This window comes from Choloepus didactylus, chromosome 7 (genome assembly GCF_015220235.1).
Source record: "Choloepus didactylus isolate mChoDid1 chromosome 7, mChoDid1.pri, whole genome shotgun sequence".
In the NCBI taxonomy this organism is placed as follows: Eukaryota; Metazoa; Chordata; class Mammalia; order Pilosa; family Megalonychidae; genus Choloepus; species Choloepus didactylus.
Window position 1 is genome coordinate 132,543,718 of NC_051313.1, and position 23,821 is coordinate 132,567,538.

General features: G+C 34.9%; 1 protein-coding gene across 1 annotated transcript in view; it reads right to left on the reverse strand.

Annotated features, from left to right (window-relative positions):
* CDKAL1 (CDK5 regulatory subunit associated protein 1 like 1) overlaps positions 1-23,821 on the reverse strand; it is a 732,119-nt gene that overhangs the window by 339,286 nt on the left and 369,012 nt on the right. Inside the window, 1 exon segment of the mRNA XM_037843927.1 lies at positions 22,250-22,353. Within this exon segment, the coding sequence (XP_037699855.1) occupies positions 22,250-22,353 (104 nt within the window).

The following is a 23,821-nucleotide window of genomic DNA, read 5'->3' on the forward strand; positions in this document are numbered from 1 at the left end:
TACACCTGCTGTGGACAGGCGTGGCTCACCACACAAGGGGTTAACTGAGGCAGCTGGGAGCTATTTTAGATGTGTGCACATGTGCATTTTGTCTACTGATATGGGCTCTGCTCAGCTAGCACAGCTTTCTGTGTTCATCTAGTGTTTTTTGCAGACAAAATTGTATACCAGCAAATGTAAAATTCACATTATGCTGAAATTATGCTCTAATGTAACAATGGCAATGGAACAAATTTTTGTTTTCAAAACAAGCCATATAACAGAATTAATTACTTCTTATTTTTAACCTACTTTTGGGTCCCTTTTCAGGCTTAGGAGTCTTGAAATCTTCGTTTAGGTAACAATGATAAAAGACTGGGAACCTCTACACTTATGCTGTATTCTTGAGATTTCCCTCAAAGTAATTTATTTTTAAATTCATTTGATTCTGTAAGTATAAGATGTTGACAATGTTTTAGAATTATTTCCATAGTTTCTTAAGATATAAATTTTAAATTAATACCAAAAGACAACTGGAAAATGAAAAATCTACCTGTGACATTAATTTTTTTAAAAAATTTCATTGTGGTAACATATATACAACATAAAATTTCCTGTTTTAACCACTTTCCAGTATACAATTTAGTGGCATCAGTTATAATCATGATGGTTAATCAACTTGACTAGGTTATGATGTTCAGTTGTTTGCCTAGATGTTGCTGTGGAGGTATTTTATACATGGGACTAGCATCTACAATCAGTTGATCTTAAATAGCTTACCCTCCATTATGTGGGTGGGCTTCAGCCAATCAGGTGGAGGCCTTAACAGCAAGAACTGAGGGTTCCAGAAATCAGAAGACTTCTGCCTCAAGATTTCAACATCAAATGTTTCCAGAATTTCTGCCTTTGGTCTGTCCTATGGATCTCAGACTTGCCGGCCCCACAAATAAGCCAATTCCTTAAAATAAATCTCTTTACACACACAGCCACACACACACACCCTATTGGTTCTGTTTCTCTGGAGAACTCTGACTGATACACTACCTAATGTCTCATATTGGTAAACACGAACCCTAATAGTATGGCCACCTACTTAGTGTCTATGCACAGGCCCTATGACAGAAGTGTCACGAATTCTTCACCATTTATGCAAGGTAAAGGACCATTATTTTCATCCTATAGCTGAGAAAATGGAGGCTTGGATGGGGTTAAAGTGTTCAGCCAAAGTCACATATTTGGCTAGTGGCAAAGCCAAGATTGCAAACAGTTTGACCTCACTGCTTGGGCTTTTGCTAAGCTGATGGCCAAGCAGAAAGCCTGACAAATAGGTGACTTAGCAAGCAAGTGTTGAATATATGAAAAAAAAATCATATTTAAATGCTTTGAACACAAATTACTGAATAAACTTTAGGAGAGAAAAAAAAGTACTGCTGATACACTTTCCGTCCATCACCACACTACATATTAAGCAAAACTCAAGTAACTGCCCAACACATAACTTAAAAGGAGTTCTTCAAACTCTTTTCATTGCTGTCTTAAATGAATTTATATATAAATAGAACAGGAAGAGAGACACATTTTATACTTATTAGCCTTATTCCAAGTAAATGTGGAAAAAAAATAAGTAGGAATTTTAAAGTACTAAATTAGCCTGTAAACCTCTACTTCCAGGGAGTCTTAGGTATCTGCACACCAGGCTGGGAGCCTCTGGCAGGACGCACAAATGAGGCACCATCAGGCTCACCTTACTTCCACGAAGCCACACTGCCAAATGCAGGGACAACACCCCTGGAAGCATCCACGTAGTTTTTGGAAAAGTTTTTGTCTCAACTTCTCTTATAGGAATTTTCAAGGAATGAAAGTACAAAGTTCTCTTAGTGGAAATTTTCAATCAGGATGCTGCTCTTATTTATAGAAGCCTCTTAAAGAAGCATTCAGACTGTACAAATATTATATTTGTACTTATTAAACAGATTGTGAAATCACTAATTATTATCAGTTAAACGTAACCACAAACTAAAATAACTGCTCAAATTATTTTGATACACTCGACTGTGATATAAAATATATGGTATTAAAAAGCTGGCCATCAGATACTACTTCATTGTTACATCTGTGTTACATGAATATAAAATATAGATCCCTTTAAAATTTCTGTGACATTAATATTCATATTAATAAAGAAAGCAGCCACAATAAGTTAACTATCTGCTAAAATTATGCTAGGAGCCTTAAATGTATCATTTTTAAGGTTACATGAAAATATTCATAAAAACTAGTCAGTTTTAAGCATTTTACATTTGTAAATAATATTCAACCTCGAATACTACTTTTGTATCTTAAACTTGACTGAAAAATAAGTTTTTCTTATACATGAGCCTGTAGAAATAAAACATGCAGTTTAAAAAAATGACCTAGGCAAATGCAGTTTAATAATTATTTACTCTTTTAGATATATAATATATTTTTATTTATCAATTATTTGGGGGAAAACTTCATTTGGCTAATTTAAATTAAACAGCCATTCTAACTTTTATTAAAACATAACTACAAAAGTGGTAAATGGTTTAGAATCAGATGGTCATGTGAACATTAAGGATAAATAGTTAGCTTTTGCAAAAAAAAAAAAAAAAAAATTAACTAGATGATTTGTTCCAGTGTATTTCATTAAAGGAGATTGTGAGTTACAACATATTCATCCCACTGTTGAGAGCAACCCCCAACTAAAATGCGATGAGATACTGAACAGATGAAGTGCTGTTCAAAGTCAATGTAGTCCAGACTTCGGGGACAGAAGAATTAATGAGAAAATGAGAATCTACCAGATGGTGCTGTAGTATTCCTCGCTGCACATCCGCCACCTCAAGCAGCTTCTATACATGCAAAGCCCCAGGGCCCCACCTGGTAGCAGCATAATTACCCTAAATGTGCACTTATGTTTCATTACACCTTGGCCATTACTATGTGCACTGATTACAAGTATCAATCCCTTTCATTTTCACACACCTCTGCAGTTCCTTAGCATTCAACTGTGAAAACTCAGCACTCTAGTCACTTCTAACACAAGGCCCATGCTGATAAAAACGCAGAGGGTAAATTATTTGTCACTCTACAGGGTGCCAATTCAGTTTGACAAGGATGACATCATTCCCATTTTACCAATAACAATGGCACTAACAAGAACGTGTAATCAACAAACCTCAGTCCTCTGCTAGCCCTGGCAGGTGCAACTCTTTTTATGCTAAAAATAAGCCAACATTAGCTTCCAGCTCAAAACTATTTCTTTTATCACAATGCAAAGCAGAAGTTGGCTTCCATAAGGCACTGCAGCTGCTGCTGCCGCCGCCGCTTCTACAGATGCTTGCATTAATTCTATCAAGGACATAGTGAAATAAGTGCTTATTCAGCACAATGGCTATTGGGGGGAGCAGCTGGAGGCACAAGACAAACTGTCTTGAAGAGAATGTACCAACCCAGTGTGTAATTTACAATGATGAAGTGCAAAAAGACTCTTAAGTTTAAGGGTCTAATGTAACTGCAGAACAGCATGAAAATTTGCTGTTATCAATGGAATCCGAATCTAAGTATTCTCTAAATAACAAAAAGACCTCAGATTTTAACAAATTCATTCTTAGAATGGGGATGATATTTAGTCCCTTTTCAACACAGCAGAAATAGGAAGATTATCATTAAAAATACCAACAGAGTTGATACTGACCTTCTTATATGAATAAATCATAAGATTATCCCCCTTATAGGCGCATGTTTATTTCAATGAATTAAACAGCAATGTAAGAAGAGCATTGTGTTTTATACGGAAGTAACTTGTGGATCAAAAGAAAGGAAAATTTGGCTAGCTTTCTTCCTCATTCCACTACTACTTATTCATGCCCCCTCAACATATCACTTTTACATTCTTTGATCATCTCTCTTCCACTTTTTAATATTTACATTCACAAGCAGAAATGAATCAATGATGAGTATATACTATTATGAAGCTTCCAATCATGTCAGTCTGGGTAGAGATGGGGAAAATGGATCAATAAGATACTGCTAAAACAAAGGGTGCCCCTGGAGAGGAAAGGAAGGTAAAGTGAGAGAAAAAGGCTAGAGCCAGATCACCAAGTCACAGGATTCTGTCAACCTTCATGATGGTCTTGCCAAAATTACTTCCCTTTTTTGGAAGGGGGCTTGGATGACCACGCTCCTCCACTGATTCTCACATCAGCCTGAAAACATACGGTGGTCCTAATAACACATCAGTATACCTAATCTACCTGGCTTCTGAGATCATGACCAACATGCTTCATGTCTGCAGCAGAGAGAGTCAATCCCTACAAAGGGTACACTTCCAACACAAACATGTTTTTTGAACTTTCACAAGGTGACCCACCATTACTGGCAGAAAAAAAATCATACTTTTACAAGTTGGAAATGGCCTCAAATCACAGCAACTAAGTATTTGACAAATTTTCAAATTTACCATTCCCAAATTTCCAAATTCATGAATGTTATACCATTTAGAGTTGACTTCCTTTTAGGTGACATCTTCCACATTGAAACAAAGATTTTAGTAATTTAAAATTAAGCTTCTGGCTAAGATCACGCAACAGATACATGACTTGCTTCTCCATTTAATCCTCAAAGTACAAGCTCTTCAAATGCAAATTTAAGCCTAAAAAATTCAAATTATTTCTTTCCATAGACTTTCAAAGTATCAAGAAATAGTTGAAAATGAGAATGGTAAGTCTTTTAATGCTAAGGGGCCACTACATAAGTCACTAATAAATGTCAAATACAGTTTGCTTTAATTTTAGCGAAGTACAAAAATAATAATTTATATGAAGAGACTAGGGTGGATATATAGAAACACTGCTAAGCACACACAATATAGGCAACAGTAATTCTACCTGTAATCAGTGTTGAGAACTAACATCTCATTGCTTCAGTAATAATTTCTATTTTGTGTAACATTTCCTAGCAAAATTGCCATAATGCTAAAATAGTGTTGTCATATCCAAACCGTTATATCACCTGCAATCACATAAAATAATTAACAGTACGTCTTCATTCAAATGATGTATGAGTGAATTGAAAGTGTTCAAACCAATTTAATCACAATGGACACAATTCAAATAATTCCATCCACTAACCCATGGTCTTCCAATCTATAAAGTAATATCTGTATGACTACTTAAGGAGTTAGAAAAGACACATTTTTAAAAGAATGAGAACAAAATCCTGGTCTAAAACACAAAGCAAGATAGCTATGCCCCAAAGGGTCTTGATAGTTTTTTTCTGAAACAGTTTTTTCTTCAGTGTATTTGATATCTGACAGATATATTAGCTCTTGAGCATCATTTATCATGTTTATTTTTAATAGGTTTCCCTTAGAACAGCTGCCTAAGATGCTAATCTTTTCTTTTTTCTTAGGTCTTTTGTAAATATTTGAAATAGCTATTCATTAACAGTTGCACATTTATTCAGCCCTGTTGTACAGCTTGCGAGCTGGAATTAGCTTTCATTTTATTTTTCTATCTCTTGGCCAGACTAGAGAAACCTCGCTGTTTGGGTTCAATCTGTCAAGGTTCAAATTATCCTCCAACTGAGAGCTAATCAAGGGCGTCTGACCTGGTTTGCAAATAAACTAGAAACAAAAGTAGATTTATTTTTTCTTTCTTTGAAGCACTAGCTCTCAAAAAGTAAAGCAAAACAAGAGCAAGTCCCAAACACAATTTCTAAAATTAAAAACAGGCACAACTGGCAATTGAAGATGAACTGGATTTACTTGGCATTTCTGAAGTGCTTGGTTTTAAAGCCATAAATCCATTTTTTATAGGAACTGGTTTGCAAATACATTTCAAATTAAAATTCACAGTTCATTTAATGCAAGTCTGTGGCATGAGAAGAACATAGATTTTATGCAATCAAGCTACTCTGACGGGTACATTGGAGACTTCAAGTATCTTCATGGATCCCAAGCCTCAAGCTAATAGGTATATGTAGCAGAACTAATCTTTCTGCATCATTAACATCATTACTATAGCCATTTTATGTGTATTTCTAAAATACGAAATACAGATTTCTCTTTTATTTTAAATGTTTTGAATCTCTAAACCTGAAAAAAAATAGGTATTTTTACAACTGAAGTGCTGTTACTTTTAAATGTACCTTAATGAATGTGTCAGTAATTAAGTACACATATTTAAATGTATTCTTATTTACTAATACATATATAAAACAGTTTCTCTTTTTATATTAAGGTGACTAGAGTCCAAAATTATTGCTTGGATCATTTTCGGCATTTTGTTATTTTTAACAGGTATAATCTTTTGAAACAGTTTACAGTCCACAAAACTGAAGATCTGTGAAATGTGCCAGTACCACCATTCAAGATCATTATGATTGTAATTCCACTAAGGGCTTCTCTCAAAATGATCCCAACTCATGAGATGACACCAGTTATCATAATAAACTAAATTGCACTATAGCAACTGATACATTTGCAATACCAAGTATTTGAGTACAACGTTTTCCCTGAGGGGCAGCATGCTATGGAGCAAAGTGCACGGGCCCATCAATCAGGAAATCTATATTTTAATACTGTTCCTCAGACTCTCAGAGTAACTTCCCTGTGCTTCAGTAAAAAGGGGATAACAAGCACCACCACTGTAACTCACTGAGCCAAAGTAAGGATGAAATGAAAAGGTAAATAAGGTACAGAGAAAATTATTTGATACCCATTTCTTAGATGTTTATTAATATCAGGGCCCATAAAATAGCACAATGTCTGAATTGTATGTTATAATAACATTTGTATTCATTAAAAAATATCATCATCACAAAAAAAGAAAAAGAATGAAAGTGAAATGAGGAATAAAATCAGTGATGTGCAAAGTTTCTATTTTATGTTTTTGATGGTAGGATATTATACTATGCAGCATACAAAAAGCAAACTTTTATTTACTTAGGAATGGCAATTTTGATTCATGGAGTCCATGCTTAAGAATAGATAGCAATATATTGGTTGAATACATAATCAGATGTCAGGAATAAGCTGATACCCAATTTGAGAAATACCTTGTTTTACCTAAAATACATTGGTCTAAGTTTCCATTTACTTTTCCCTTTAATTAAATTATTCTAAACAAGACAGCTATCATAAAGTAGTGCCTTATATTTTAGAAGTCTTACATTTTAGTGAAGAAGAAAGTATTTTTGTTTCATAACTTGGTATCAAGTAATACTTAAAAATTACCAACTACTTCTTCTAATGTTCCAGCATATATTATAGAAATTGTGAACAGCAGTTCACTACCACAAACCCTCCACTTAATAGGAATTTGACAAATGTTTTTTAAATGAACAAACAATAGTAATAACAATTAAGATTAACATGCACACTAACTGTGGCTAATATGCTTGTATTTACTCACTTAAAGTAAGCTACTTTGTATGTCACCATATTAACTCAAGAAACACAATAAAATGTTAAATTTTAGTCAATCTGAGCAAACACATTGCAGTTGTCCAAAATTCATGGGGAAAGGGATATTTTTCCTGTGATTGCAATACTTATGAATTCAAAAAAAGCATTTGCTACTTGAAAATTTAGCTGTTGAAGAAGGCTAGGTAATACTGTTAGAGAAATATTAAAAATCCGTATTTAATTTGTTCTCCATTTATAGTACCACACCACTTCTCTTTTTTTTTCCCCTAAAACTAATTACATAGTGAACTACATCTTAAAGTCAGTATTACGGTAAATGAAGGCCAGACCACTGCATATAAATTATTTCAAGACTTAAGAAAGCACAGATGTAACCAGAGTGAACAAATACAGATATAAAAACAGAAATAAACTCACTTGAATAAAGTACATGTAGCAACCCAATTTTTAAGAGAACAGATATTTTCTCTTCAATTGCAGTTTTCCTGAACATTTCCTATAAACAGGAATCACTTTGCTTCCAATATTATCTATTTTGCCATTATTTGCTTATATAACATGGCACGAGTATACATTAATATTCACAAAAATAAACATTCTTACTGTGCCCAATCCACACTATCTGCCCTAAATTGCCTCACATCTGTGAGCAATCTATCTTTCTCTGATTACCAATCAAGATTATTAGCTGGCTATTCCTTCAGACTCCAGGATCCATAGCCAGACATTTACAGGGCTCTTTGTGAGAACCTTTGTGACTTCCAGTTGGTAAGGTGATGGCTGAAGTTTGCATTCAACAACATTTATTTAGTTAACATTTATTAAAACCAATTATATAGATAGATAGATAGATAGATAGACAGATAGATAGATAGATAGATAGACAGATAGATAGATAGATAGATAGATAGATATCAAGATAAGTAATACCAAGCAGTTCTTATTCCAGAGGACGTAAAGTAGAGAACAATGTGCAAACAAACCACTGTAACTAAAGCTGTAAGTGCTATCGTAGAGCCATGACGAAAACACTCATCTGTGACTGGAGAACAGTTTGGGCAGAATGGTGAGAGGAGATGGCTGCAGAGGAGATCTGAGATCAAAATACAATGGGCCATGACTATCCCGCCATTCAAAAGCCCCTTTCTACTCAGTGTGCTCCAAGGTCCAGCAGCATCAGCATTACCTGGGAGCTTGTTAAAAATGTACTCTTGGGGCCCACCCCAGACCCACAGAAACAAAACTTGCATATTAACAAAATCCCTAAGTGATCTGTATAGACTCTTAAAGTTGTGAGGCAGGCCTATATATAGTCCAGTGTTCATCTTAAAAGAAATCCAGACACAGGCATGTGAAAATGTGTAGGCATAAGTACACACACATACAGAAGTCAAAAAGAACACAAAGCAAAATGTGAACAGTATTTTCTTAGGCAGTGGCTTATTTTCTCCTGTTCTCCCTCTTCTACTTTGCCTTCTTATATGATCAGGAACAATGATTTTAAGGAGCCATTTGTTAAGTATTTCTTGAGTATCACAGTATTTTTATTTTTATGCTGCGTAGTATGTTTTATCCCTATTTTTCATCTGGGAAAACTGAGGGTGACAGAATTAATATCTTTCTCAAAGTCACAGAACTAACAAACTGTGGAAACAGGATTGAACCTATTCTTTTCTCAACCAAAATGCTAAGGCACTGTATGCTTATCTGAATTATTGCTCTTATCACTCAGTGATACAATGACTAACTTGTCTACCACACTGTAGACTATAAGCTAGTTGGCCATTGACTATGATTTTTAGCTCTTTCTATGCTTGCAATAATGCCAATAATATCTGAATTTATTTGGTTAATATTAAAATGTAGCATATTAGAAAGTCATTTTGATATTTTAATACTAAAATATATATTTTAAAACATCTAACAATATATCTATTGCTATATAACACCATGCGAAATGTTAATGACAAAATGATTATTTATTATTGCTAATACTTCTGTAATTTAGGTTAGGATCAGGTGGGCAGGTGTTCTGTTTTTTTTTGTTTTTGTTTTTTTTAAGAGTTTTATTCACATACCATACAATCCATCCAAACTATACAGTAAATTTGATCATAATAGTGTCTGGAACATTCAACATGGATTCTCCATTCACATGTGTCAAGTCTCAGCTAGAAAGATGGAGCATCTGCAGGTTGGCTAGGCAACTTTCTCTTTCTCCATGTAATATCACCAGTAGGGTAGCTGATATCTTTACATGTTGGCACAGGGTTCCAAAACAAATTCCACAAGAGCAAAACCCAATGTGCTAGTAATTATCAATCCTCTGTTTGCATCATGCTTTCTAATGTCACACAGGCCAAAGCAAGACACCCAGCCAAGCCCAGGGTCAACATGGAAGGAATGTGTCTACATAAGGCATAAAAACCAGGCAGCGTGATTAAATGGGAGCCACCAAATAACAGTCTACCAGGATTTTTCAATAGTTTTATCCACATGATATATAAAGAGAAGAAAAGAACTATTGTTGGTTCTCCAGATTTGTTAAATCTTAGATTATTTCAAAATGTATTTATGTAATCTATGAATAGTTATAAAATACATAAAATCAACCAAACAAATATTTCAAACACTGTACATGTCAACAATGGGCTTTAAACCCTGACAACTCAACACTCAGTAAGTGGCAAACAATATGCCCCATTCTAGGTAATAAACTGAGACTTTCTCCCATACTCGGTCTTATTCTTGTTCCACTTATATGACATCCAAAACTCTGATCCCTTTTATTTGTATGACTTTCTGGGATACCCTTCTGACTTTGGGTTCTGCCACCCCGCTGGGCTCTGACCATTCCACACACACACATGCATGCCAGCATGTATGCACGTGTGCACACACACACAATCCTACATCGAGCCTCAGCCTCATAAAACATGGCTACTACCCCTACTCCCACCACTGAAGCCTGTCACTGGAGAGGATACTTAGGCAGAGCAATATTATGTTTCTCCTAAGATGAGGATGTATCAACCATTCATATAGCTTATGTTTATGCTTTGCTCTAAAAAGAATCTTTTAAATCTAAATTTCAAAGAATAATTCTATTAATTTATAAGTTATTCTTCTTCCCATATTCATTCAGCTAGTATTTATTAAGGGCCTACTAAATGCCCTGTGCTTTGCCAAGTCCTAAGGTGCCTATGATGAATAAAACAGGCATTCCAACTAACTTCTTCCCACTAACCTACAGCTAGGGAGGGAGTAGACAAAAAGTTAAAATGAATGAAACTGCTTTAAAGTACAAATTATAAGTGCTTTGGAGGAAATAAACAGTGTGATCTGATAGAAAATAAGAAATAAGGGAGGACTCCTTTAAAAGGGGTGACCAAAGAAGAGCCCTGTGAGGTGATACTTAAGCTGCAACCTTAATATGAAAGAGACAGCTGTGCAAAGGCCACAGGTAAAACCTTTCAAAGGAAAAAGAAGAGTAAGTTAAACAAACTAAAGAACAGTTGGATGATAACAGGTGAGAGACACTGTGCCACAGACATAGGGAGAGGGGAGCTGTGTGGGCTTTCACCAGAAGCTGAACCGTCTTCTCCATCAAGGGCAAATTGCCCTTCATGGTCCTGCTCAATTCTCCTCTTCTCAGAAGCCTCCAATAAATCTTTCAGCCCACAGCTTTCCTTTGTGTAAACTCTAGTGCTCAGTCTTGTTTTTCTACATAATTTTTGAACTGTCTTTCCACAAAAGATGCTATTAAGGGCATGAACACAGAGCTCAAGTAGTCCTGGAATAATGTGAAGAGGATCCAGAGAGCAGACAGGAGCTCCAGGCTCCAAGGTCTCCCCATCAAATACTTTGTGGAGGGGGTGACCTATCCTCAGGTTTCATGTTCCTAATCTGGAAATGAAGGGCTCAAGAGAAATACAGTTTTCCTCCTATTCTGTAACTCTTTGACTTACCAATAGAAACACAGTTAAGACTATAGAGCCCAGCTCAGAGAACCAGAATCTTTTGAGGTGGTGCCAGAGAATCTGTATTTTAAAACTCCCCAAAAGAATCCGATGAAAGGCCTGGTGTGGGAGAATAGAGCTCATACACATGCTGCATCTCTTACATGGGAAAACAGCCCAGAGTTTTCATTTGTTTCCTCATATAAACGTGTACATTTCTTCTCCCTTTCTACGGAATACTCTGATCAAATGACTCCGTGCATTTAATCAAGAAAGGTCTCGAGGCAAAGATTCTAAAAGTGGTCCTCACATCACCTGTATCCACATCATTTGGAGAGTTCCACTTGAAAATGTAAATTCCTGGGTCTGGGAGAGATACTGAATTGGGCACCTGCATTTTAAACACATGACCACAAAGTTCCAAAGTTGATTCTCAGACACAGCCAAGTTTAAGACTCACTTCTATAGAGATTACTTCTCACCATCACTCACGTTCCTTAACTAAAAATCAGTAAATCAAAAAGATCTATGTGGAATGCATGCTCATTGCATCATTTATTCCTTCCCTCATGCAATTTATTCTTTCACCAAACCTTTCTCATTGTTACACAATTTTATATTCATTGTTTAGCTTCCCATCCCCCCACATTCTCACCCTTTTGTTTGAAGTATCAGAAATGTTGAACTAAAGGGCATAAGTTTAAAATCAGCAATCTAAATAAAACTTTCTTTCTCATATTACAAATAACAAGAAATGTGTTGGAACTAACAACGAGGAAAAAAAAGTATAACTGAGAGCAACAAATAAAAAGAAATACAGAATTTATAACATCTGCAGAACAGTCAATGTCCCACTAACAAACATTTTTTTTCCACACAGAAAATTGTGCTAGTCATACCTGACATTGTGCAAGTATATTTACTGCAATTTAATATCCACACAAGCGGGAGAAGAAATTTAATAATTTTTCAGCTGGAATGAATGGACAGTCAGTGTCAGAAAACTGCAGACTCTGAAGAATCAATAAAAGCTGCTGGCATCACAAAGTAGCATTTTTGCCCAGAAAACATCTCACAAAGGTCAGGTTTACAAACTACCAGGTAGCAGTATCACTTTCACATCTTTCCAGAGCTATTAAAATTCCATTAAACAACCTTCCAAAACTAACTTGCAGACTTAAAGTTCACCAAAATGATTCCAGAGACATATCAGCTTCAGCTCAAAGTCTGAAAGCAAACCTTTGGTTAAGTTTTGTCCCTTTCTCACCAAAAATCATTTGGAGACATCTGTTTAGTAGGACAAAAATATCAGAGCAAATACATATTTACTTATAACTATAAATGTAGACACCAGTAAAATGATAGATACCACTTAAATACCAGGAAATGATTTCCCCAAGTTAATTATTTCTCCACTGCAAGTCTTGGAAAGCCACCACCACTAAATACCTGGTGTCATAAAATCAAGACACAGTATTCAATTGTGACTAAAGAGCACCCAAAACTAAGCAGTATCTTCAGAAAGATGGCTTTTCCATACTATATTTTCATTACAGGTTCCAAGTCACATGCGGAATTTCATCATGCAGCACCAATTCTAGATCAGCCACTCATTCAACATTTATTGGGCACTGACAAACCCATATACACAGTGCCAGGTATGCCTGACCCCATTCCCCTCTTGGCTAGGTCTGCCAGCAACCTAAATCCCAGATGGAAGGGAAGGCAGGCCATGTGATCCCTAGGATGAAGCATTTCTCTTTAACTCTAAACAGAAATGCATGGACAGCTACAGCTCCAACTGACCAAAGGGCATAAACTTCATTATTTACCTATTTGATCTCAGAAGGAGATGGATTTGCAGTCAATCAAAATAGAATACCTGCACCTCAGGACCTTGCCAGAGAACGCAGAACTCTGTTGCCCTATTCAAACCAGATGCCTGGAGGAAAGAATTATACTTTTAATGGAAGATGGGTAGGCTATTTGTCCACCTAAATCAGTGATCTACAAATTTTTTAAAAATCAATTTCCTGACTCAGTTAAAAATTTAAGATAGTACCCTCACAGGTATGTATTTATTAATGACATTCATGTACTATTGGACTGATATATTATGTACAACAGACACAAAAGAAAATTTTAAAGGATGAGAAAATACAAATAAATACAAATTCTAACATTCTTCCCTGCACCCCGAGGTATCACCTTGAAAAAGGACCTTCTGTGTGCAAACCCCAAAGCTATTGGCCTCTGCAGCAGGATTCTTTCATGGCAGCCCGTGGTTAAGGAAGTGGGGTCGGATCACCAGAGAGACAAAAGTACTCAGACTGTATTATCATAGCCTGCCAAGAAATGCTTTCAGAGTATTAGGCTTTTTGTGGCATGCCTGCAAGCTCTAAGGAACACCAAAATGTATAACTTTAAGAAACATGGCATGTGAGTTTAAATGTTTAAGGGATGCTCTTGAGCTCTACCACATCCCTCAACATCCCCATATGAACTCCCAAGTGAAAAATTTCGTTCAAGTCTATGCCACCCTTATAGACAAGAAGATTTCAAGAAGTTCAGATTCAAAATTGCAGCTTGATTTTAGAAACCACATATGTGATTTTGGCCTACTTTCCTGAGTCCCAATTTTCCACCAAGTCTCAGCATTCCTATTCTCATCTGTTTTCCCAGGGTCTCATTATTTTTTTACATATTTTTAATACTTAAGTGCATATTTTAAGTTGTTTTCCAGAAAGTAACAGAGTAACAAAATAAATAAATCTCACCAATCACAAGTGAGAGATTGATTACAATCTGATTTTCCTAAGGATGGATATAAAAAGGTATTCCCAGAAATGCCCGATTTTTCTGTACTTGGGATTATATATACTCTGAACTATGAAAACTCAGAGAATCATGAACAAATGTCATTCTGTAAAATAGTCTTGGGATTGGATCCTTATTTTCCACAGTAAGGAAAAGCTATTTACTAAATTATCAGCAAACCTTGCCCACTGTCCTTTCCCCTTCCCCTACAACTGGCAGAAGGAATCAGAGGCTGATTGCAGTAATATACTGTTATCACAGCTTTTCTGAAGCATGTGCTTATTAGCAGAAACATGGACTGCTTCTAATAAGTGCTCAGTAAACATTCAGAACATTAATGAAAAAAATAAAACTACACAGTTTCAACAGTTACTTTAAAGAGCCAGTGTTTGGTCTCCTTTTTTCATAGACCTCTAGCATCACATGGGCCTCAAGATTCAGAATAGGAAGCAGATTTCATCTTGAAGACTAACTATAATCAAATGGCAGTGGCTAACAAGAACACTGGATTGAGAGGAATTCTGAGCAAGGAAGCCCTGGTTGATGAGAAAAGAATAACTGAGTTAGGGAGGGTGGAGGGACACGACAAGTGTTGTTGATTCGTTGAACCACCTTCGATAGACAATGGATGGCTTCAAAATACAAAGGTGCTTATTTAAGTTAAAAAGCTCAGTGATTTTTGTTATCCCAAGACTTGCTTCCTGGTTCTATGTACTTTTATCTGCCATTTGCTTTCTAAATAGGAGGAGATCCTTGAAAACAAGGACCACGTCTTTTTCACCTTTTTAATGCACACCCACATTTTATAGCTTCAAATGAAAAAAAAAAAAATGATCTTAATTAGTGGTTCTCAGCCCATGTTCTCACCTCTGGCTGTACATTAAAATTACCTGGCATGCATCTAGAAAATAAAGGGCCCCATACACAAAAATTGTGATGCAATTGTCAGGAATGGGAAACAGAATCTGTTTAGATTTTATTTTAAGATTGCCAAATGATGCAAATGAAGAGCCAGATTGAGGTCACTGTTCTATTCGAGAGCAACATAAGTTCCTAAAGACTATTCCCTCCTCTTATGGATTTACAAAGTATATTATCATATTAAAAAACAATAAGAAGTTCTGCTGCAATACAAAATCTTACTTAATATTGTTTAATTCAGCCTCCCCAAAGTTGACTGCTAAACCTTTTCATCAATAAGCCCTATGATAAATACAGTTTTTTTGGAACACAGCCATGCCCACTTGTTTACATACTGTCCATGGTTGCTTTCATGCTACAAGGGCAGAACTGAGTAGATGTGATAGAGGCCAAAAGGCCTAAAATATTTACACTCTGACCGTTAAAGAAAACATTTGCTGCCCCTGGCTTAGTGTGTTAAGGAACACATCAGAGAAATACTTCTATACCAGTGGATTCAGGCTGGATGCTAACAGCCCTAAGGAAGGGCATCAGGGCAGGGTAATCTACTTCAGTCATAGCAGTTCAACCTTTACTTTTCAAATTTTATTTGAAAAACATTTGCCCTTATTACTAAAAAAGTCTGAACATCACTGACTTAGAAACTCAGATACCTGAAGGTGCAAAAGCCACACTGTGCCACGGACAGCCTTAAGTAACATTACCAGAAATCGAAGCGATTAATCTTTGCCTTTTAAACTGACTATCTGATAAATATCTACTTAGGCATCACACCCCTCCATCAAGTTGTGTGTATTGTGTACATTATATATATTCAGCTTTTCCATAGAAATTTATTTTAAAAGTTACGTTTTAATATTATATTCTTGGGTTTTGCAAGAATCAATAAGAAAAAGCCACATAGAGAATATATTTTGAATTTCTATAGATATAACTAATTAAAAGTATTTCTGTTATATTATTTAATGTCTTTTAGGAAAGAATGTATGAAATAAATCTCCTTAGTGTTTACAGCCTAAAAATATGTAGATTTCTCATGGTAAACTATATGCTTCTCTTTATACATTTATATCAAATTATAGAAACCGACCCATTTCCCTAGTCTTCTAGAGAGCCAGGATTCACCAGTTTGTAAAATTATCTTCCCTCTTTCAAAACACAATATGGCATTTTATACAGAGCGTATTTTCATGGTCTTTTGCATGCAATCATTTAATGTAAGCTGCCTAAAATCTTTTTTGGAAACTAAGAAACTGACAATGTATAACAAACATGTAAATTAACATCACGAATCCTATAGAAGAAATGTATTTCCCAATTTTATTTGAACATAGCACATATGAAAAGATAAAGGCATAAAAGAGACATTTAAACTAACTGCCATGTAAGTTAATGGAGAGCAATTATTAGCCCCTTTTTGATTTTGGATCAAAATCAATACATAGTATTCACTACTACAGATGATCAGTCAAATGCCGTTTGATGTAAAACACAACTGAACAACCTGGAGCTTACAGAACTGAAAATCAAATCTTACTTATATCTTTTCCTAGTTAAAAGGGCAGGAAGCAATGTTTTCTAATTGCATTTCATAATTAATATTATGCACTTAAGACAGTATTTTTGCCAGACTTGAAATACAACAATTTTTTTAAAATTCCAACAATAATGAAATCACTAAGCATCAAAAATTGTTCTCCCTGTTCTCAATAGTTCATCTTAATTTATTCTCCCTAACCAGTTTATTCCACTTATCTTATGGAGGCTTTTCAGATTTATGAGGGAGAAAAAATACCAACACACAAATGAGATCTAGAAAAGCACACAATAGCTATAAAAGCAGCTCATCCATCATCTCTACATTTTGATTCCAGAGACAGCATGAAAGGTGTTGTTTCTATACGATTCACCCAGCACACTTAAAAAGGTTTGTTCCATCATTTATACAGCTGAAACTGATTGATTAGCTGCTAGAGAAAAATCAATACAAATATCCTAGAAAACATTAGCTTGTAAATTCATTCTGGCCCCAACAAAGTCCTGGTCACAGCTTGACATGTTTTTCTAGATATCTAAAATGCAGTCATATCAAATATCAGCCCCAAATACCATTATTTCTAGTAATTTTTAAAATCTGAATTTCAGCAGAGGTGGGAACTGAAAGGCAGGTTCCCAACAGTGTGCTAGAATAGTGAGATTACAACCAGGAGTTATTTGCTAAATCTTACACTCATATACAGAACTGTCCCCTAAAATGAAAAATACATTGAGAAGGTAAAAATAGCCAATGAAAATGTCAAGGGGACTGAGTTAAGTGAGGGGAAAAAGGAAAGGAAGGTAGGAAACTGATTTTTTAAAATGATTTTTAAAATAAAAGGTAAACTACAGTTTTTGTTTAAAAATATAACTAAATTTTATTTTAATGCTGTCCATTCAAAAGTTAACGAACTTCATTTCTCATTTTTTGGCAGCTGAATATACTATTCTCAGCATATTTTTAATACTTTCTAAAACCATTTTATATTCAGAATGATTTCATGGTTATTTTAGAATCTTTTCCCTGCCTTTGGGTTAGTCCTTGGTCTCTTCATTCAATAGACTACCAAAGAAATAAAATTTGTGAATACAAAATACTTCATAATATGCTTTTCAGAAAGAAATAGCCATCTTATTTTAAGTTCCACATGAAACAAGTGATCTGGGTTCTAATCCCACTCTACAATTAGTTTAAGAGTTTTAAAAAATTACATTGTATTTCTGACACATAGTAGCCATTAAAAAATTAAGAAAAGGAAAGAAAGGAAATTCCATTTTCAGAATGGGAAATTTAATTTCCACTGACACAGTGACTTTAAACATAGTAAAATTTATTGGAAGCATATTTAGACTATTAGTTTTAGAATAATTCTTCAAAGAACTATAATGTTATTCATTACACTGGCACTCTAATCACGGAATAATGTAGAATTTAAGGGTTTCTGGCCCAAAGTGTATTCCTTACACCTGACTTAAAAAAAAAAGATATTTCAACTGTGGTTGTTTCAAACTCCAGATATGTTCTTAAATCTAATTCATTCCTGTAGGTCTAAACCCATGGTAAGTAGGACCTTTTGATGAGGCTACTTCAGTTAAGTTGTGCCCCACCTCCATCAGGATGGGTCTTCATCCTATTAATGGAGTCCTTTATAAAAGAATGAAATTCAGAGAAAAAGTCACAGGAAGGAAGAAGCTGAAATCAATAAAACCCAGAAGAAAAGGGAAAGACCAGGAGACACCACCATATGTCTTGTCATATGGCAGAGGAGCCAAGGATTGACAGTCTTCAGGAAGAACACACCAGCATGATGATGCATTGATTTGGACATTTTCCCAGCCTCAAAACCATGAACGAATAAATTCCCATCGCTTAACCCAACCCATCTCATGGTATTTTCTTCGAGCAGCCGGGAAATTAAAAGAGCTACTAAGTCAATGTCTTCAAAAGTAAGTTTGCACATGAACTAGAGCAGATGTACGACACTATTATAAGGTTTAATAATAGAGAGTATATGAGGAAAAACTGTACCTGTTGCAAATCATGGACTATAGTTCACAGCAATATTTTAATACTCTTTTATCAATAGTAACAAATGTACCACACCAATACTATGGGTCAATAATACAGGGGGATAAAAAGTATGGGAAGATTAAGGTTTTATTTTTTATTTTTTTTCTGAAGCAATGAAAAATGCTCTAAATTTGCTCATGGGACTGTATGCACAACCACATGATGATACTGTGAACCAGTGATTGTATACTTTGGAAAGTTTCTATGCTGTGTGAATATATCTCAATAAAATTGCATTTTAAAAAAAGTGAGCTTGCAGATTGGTATTTGCAATAGCAGAAGAAGGATTATTAAAGCCACATGGCATAAATCTACACTTCTTAAATTTAAAAATTTAAAAGTAACAGTCATGCTACATAGTTTATTTCTATAAAGTTTTCATCAAACATATTTTAAAAGCAAAAACAATATCTATCATTTGATGTGGTCACTAACATCTCTATTATGGGTGTTTCAGTATTCTCACCTAGAGTTAGATTGTTCATCCTTGATTCATTTTCAATTCCTTTGGTTTAAGTAACATATCTTCTTCATGATATTGACATAGCCTATCACTTCTCGTATATTATCTGTAATGCTTACAACAAACAACCCTGAATGTTAGAGACATGAGAAAACCAGGGCTTACAGAGGGCAGGTACTTTGTTCAGGTCATGTGGCTGGTAAGCAACATAGCAGTATTTCAAATCCAAACTCCACCTCTAGCAAAGAGAACCAAATACATGACAACTTAAAATTTTCTTAAACACACACTGGCTTCCCTATCAAGTTGTGAGCACAATCTTTTTTTAAGTGCAATTTTATTGAGATATATTCACATAACATACAATCATTCAAAGTGCACAATCAATTGTCCAAAGTATCATCATATAGTTGTGCATTCATCACCATAATCAATTTTTGAACATTTTCATTAATCCAAAAAATGAAATAAAAATTAAAATAAAAAGAATATCCACAACATCCCATTCCCCTCCTCCCCTCATTGTTCATTTCCTTTTTTAATACAGTTTTACTGAGATATATTCACACACCCTACAGTCATCCACAGTGTACAATCGATTATTCACAGCACCATCATACAATTGTACACTCACCACCAGAATCAATTTTTGAAACTTTTCCTTAATTCAAAATAAAAGCAAAAAGAACACCTAGATCTTTCCATCCCCTTCATCCCATCCTACTCTTCATCTAATTTTTGTCCCCATCTTTCCACTTCTCTGTCCTTACACCAGATAAAGGGAGTGCGAGCCACAAGGTTTTCACAATCACACAGTCACACTGTGCAAGCTACAAAGTTATATAATCATGTTCAAGAATCAAGGTCACTGGGTTGCAGTTCGATAGCTTCAGGTATTTCCCTCTAGCCATTCCAACACACTAAAAACTGAATGGTGATATCTATATAGCGCATAAGAATATCCTCCAGAGTGACCTCTCAACTCCATTTGAAATCTCTCAGCAACTGGAACCTTATTTTGTTTCATCTCTCTTTCCCCTTTTGGTCAATAAGATCCTCTCAATCCCACAGGTGAACACAATCTTTTCATAACAATACCAGACATCAATCAGATGAACTCACCATCTGATGTTATTTAGTTTCAACTCTAATATACAGATAAAGAGCCAATAAAAAGCTTCACATTGCAAACATTCCATGATTGGGAATAAAAAGACACATCTCTACTTATGATGATGATAGTAAGACTAAATAAATCGAACATTTTCTCAGTAATCAGCCACTAAATTTCTGTTAACCGTCTAACCTTCTTGCATATGACAATGTTAGTAAGTCCTACAGAAGCAACACGCTGAACCGCTGTCGCTCAGTGGGCATTTCTAAAGATAATTTAGAGAGCTAAGCTGGATATCTTTAGAAAATTCTGTGATCAATTTATAGAGGCTAACTATGTCTGTCTTGTCTTTTTTTTTTTTTTAAGTCACATATAATATTATTAATATGTTCACATAAAGTCATGAAGGAATCGTATCAAATTGTTAGCATAGGTTGCAGGTGAGAATAGACATGAAAAGAGTGAAGAAAAATAACTCTCTCTTCCTACATGGTGATTTTACATTTTTACATGTTTCAAATAATTTTTCAAAATAAAATGAAACAAAAAATTTTTGAAAATTTTATGCAGCTGCAGTTAGAAATCTGAAATGTTGAAAAGTACCTCAAAGGAACTAATTCCTATGCTTTCTAGCTTGTAGGTTTTGTAGAGACAAGAAACAGGTCTAACATCCCCATTATCTAATAGATATATTGAAAAACAAATCCCAATTAAAAATGCCAGCAAAGACATCATTTTTCAAATAGATTAGGTTACTGACCAATATTTTTACTCTTTCTGAAAAATCCTTAAAGCAGTCTTGTAGAAAAGACATTTCTACAACAAGGCATTACCTCAGAATAGACAATAACCTGGCAAAATACAGAATACTAGCAAAAATCAATGAGTTTACTTTTATTTCCCTTTTCATACTAATCGAATATGAATGGAGGAGGGGATTAAGCTAAAAAATATAAAAATAGGGAAAAAATTGTTGGGAGGTGTCAATAAATCAATCAAAGTTGTTTCTCTCTATTAAAAGGAACATTCCAAATTCATGTTGATGAAATCTTTAGCTCAACTTAATGAAGAAATGCGTTAGTAATGCATGCTTCCTGAGATTCAGGGTGTGGAGTACTGAAAGCAGCACCCCAGGTTACTGGCAACAAGGAAAAGTTCAATGCGAGTAACTATTAGCCCACAAGATTATGAGACAATAGATTATCTCATGTCCGGTGTAAAAACACACCATGAAATGTACACATTCTAAACAAAGACAAAAGAGGAAGATCATGGTTTAAGCAGTTATGTGTCAACACAACTGTGACTCACATTAAAGATAAGTCTTACTACATGCCCAGAGATAACTAGGAAACCATATTTTCCAGCAAGTAACTGATTGAGAAGTAGCTGCCCCACACATAAGGAAATATTCTCATTTGGACTCTACCAGTAGTAGTCTTTCCTGGTGCAAATAGTTCTGTGGCAGGTAAACTCTACCTTCTCCTTCAAAGTTAAGCAGAAAGATGATGGTTCCTGAAAACCTTTGTTAGGTCTATTTTCTAAATGCTCCAAAAGTACCCAAGAAGAGAAGAGAAATCTTAAAAAATATTTCACTCAGTCCACAAAAGTTTTAACACATATCATAGGCTCATGGATTTCATTTTATTTTTTTATTTTTTATTTTTTTTTTGTCTTTTCCATGGAATCTAGAGGTTGATAAAGTTCCAAATATGTCACTTCCCTTAGAATGATAAGAAAATGGAAGATCAGTGAATAAAGTTATTAATGTAAATATTATTACCTGATTAAAGCTGGTAATATCATCTATTAGTTGAGATGAAATATTTATAAAATTCAGAAAGCTAGAGACTCACATATCTAAAACAAAGTGTTACTCAGAAGATTAATATAATTTATTTAGAAGGCTAGTTTTGCATACAAGTCTAAAATCTCTTACCTTGAAAAGACTGTTTCGCTCTATCTACTAGTTCATCAATCGGATAACTGGCCAAATTTCCTCTGGCGTGTTTAGTTTTGCAGTAGGTACAGGCATTGAGACACCTATTCAAATGACAGCAATAAATAAGGCTCAGAATTTTTAAGACAGTGTATGCTTAATATGGAAAAAACCCCAAATCTTACACAGATTAGAGTAACATTTGCTATTCATATAGAGTAACATTTACTAGTTTACAAAGGAGTTATAAAAAACAAATATCTACTATGACTCATCTTTATTTTATTTCCCCAAGCATGGATATTTGCAGTAGTTTTGACAATTCAAGAATGGTACAAATCACAGAAAATTAGCTTTAAAAGTACATATCCATAAGGAATGACGCTTACAAATGGTTTCAATTAGCTAATTAAAAGAAATCCACACCCACAATCTTTTTTTTCTGCAATCCACTGACATTTCTTCATACAACTAGAAAAATTAGTATTGTTTGTATATATGCTGTATTATACAGAAGTTGATGAAGCATACTCATTTAACTTTGAACTAATGATAAGAACAAATAGAATAATGCAGCATAGCATTCTCATAAGAAAATACACCCTTAGACATTTTCAGATATTTGCCACTCCTAGAATATAAAAAAATTATTAAAACATGCCCAGTAAGTGTTCTGAAAGATCACATTAGTCTTAGTCAAGAAGATAGCAACATTACCTTTAAAAAAGTAAAAAATAGACATTTCCCATAGTCTTTAGACATGATGAATAATTGTCCTTTAAAAACTAAACTGTTGCTTCTTGTCAACATAATTTAAAAACACCAATTTACATAACTTTTTATTGCAAAATAAAAGAAATAGTTCAACATAATAAAGTAGTCCAAGGCTAAAAGATAAGACTCAACAACACTGAACAAAACAAAAAGAACATCTCTTCAGTTGATTCACTTGCTATAATGAGTAGCAGGGGCTTTAAAAGTTTTTAAAAAAACATCATTACACAAGTACTTTAAAAATTTATTCCAATTGGCACACTGGAAAAAAAAAATGCAGTCTTAGTAACTGAACCTGCAGAACCTGACGAATGTTTTATTTTGTTAACATACAACTACCAATTTAGAAGGCTGAGCCCTCAATCTTAGGGCTTGCCCTTACGAATTTTGTTACTCCAAAGGAGAGGCTAAGCCTACTTAAAATTGTGCCTAAGAGTCACCCCCAGAGAACCTTTTTGTTGCTCAGATGTGGCCTCTCTCTCTAAGCCAACTTGGCAGGTAAACTCACTGCCCTCCCCACTGTGTGGGACCATGACTCTAGAGTGTAAATCTCCCTGGCAAGGCAGGACATAACTCCCAGGGATGAGCTTGGCCCTGGCATTGTGGGATTGAGAAAGCCTTCTTGGACCAAAAGGGGGAAGAGAAATGAAACAAAATAAAGTTTCAGTGGCTGAGAGACTTCAAACAGAGTCAAAAGGTCATTCTGGAGGTTACTTGTAAGCATAACATAGATAACCCTTTTTAGTTTTTAGTGTATCAGAATAGCTAGAAGGAAATACTGAAACTGTTGAACTGCAA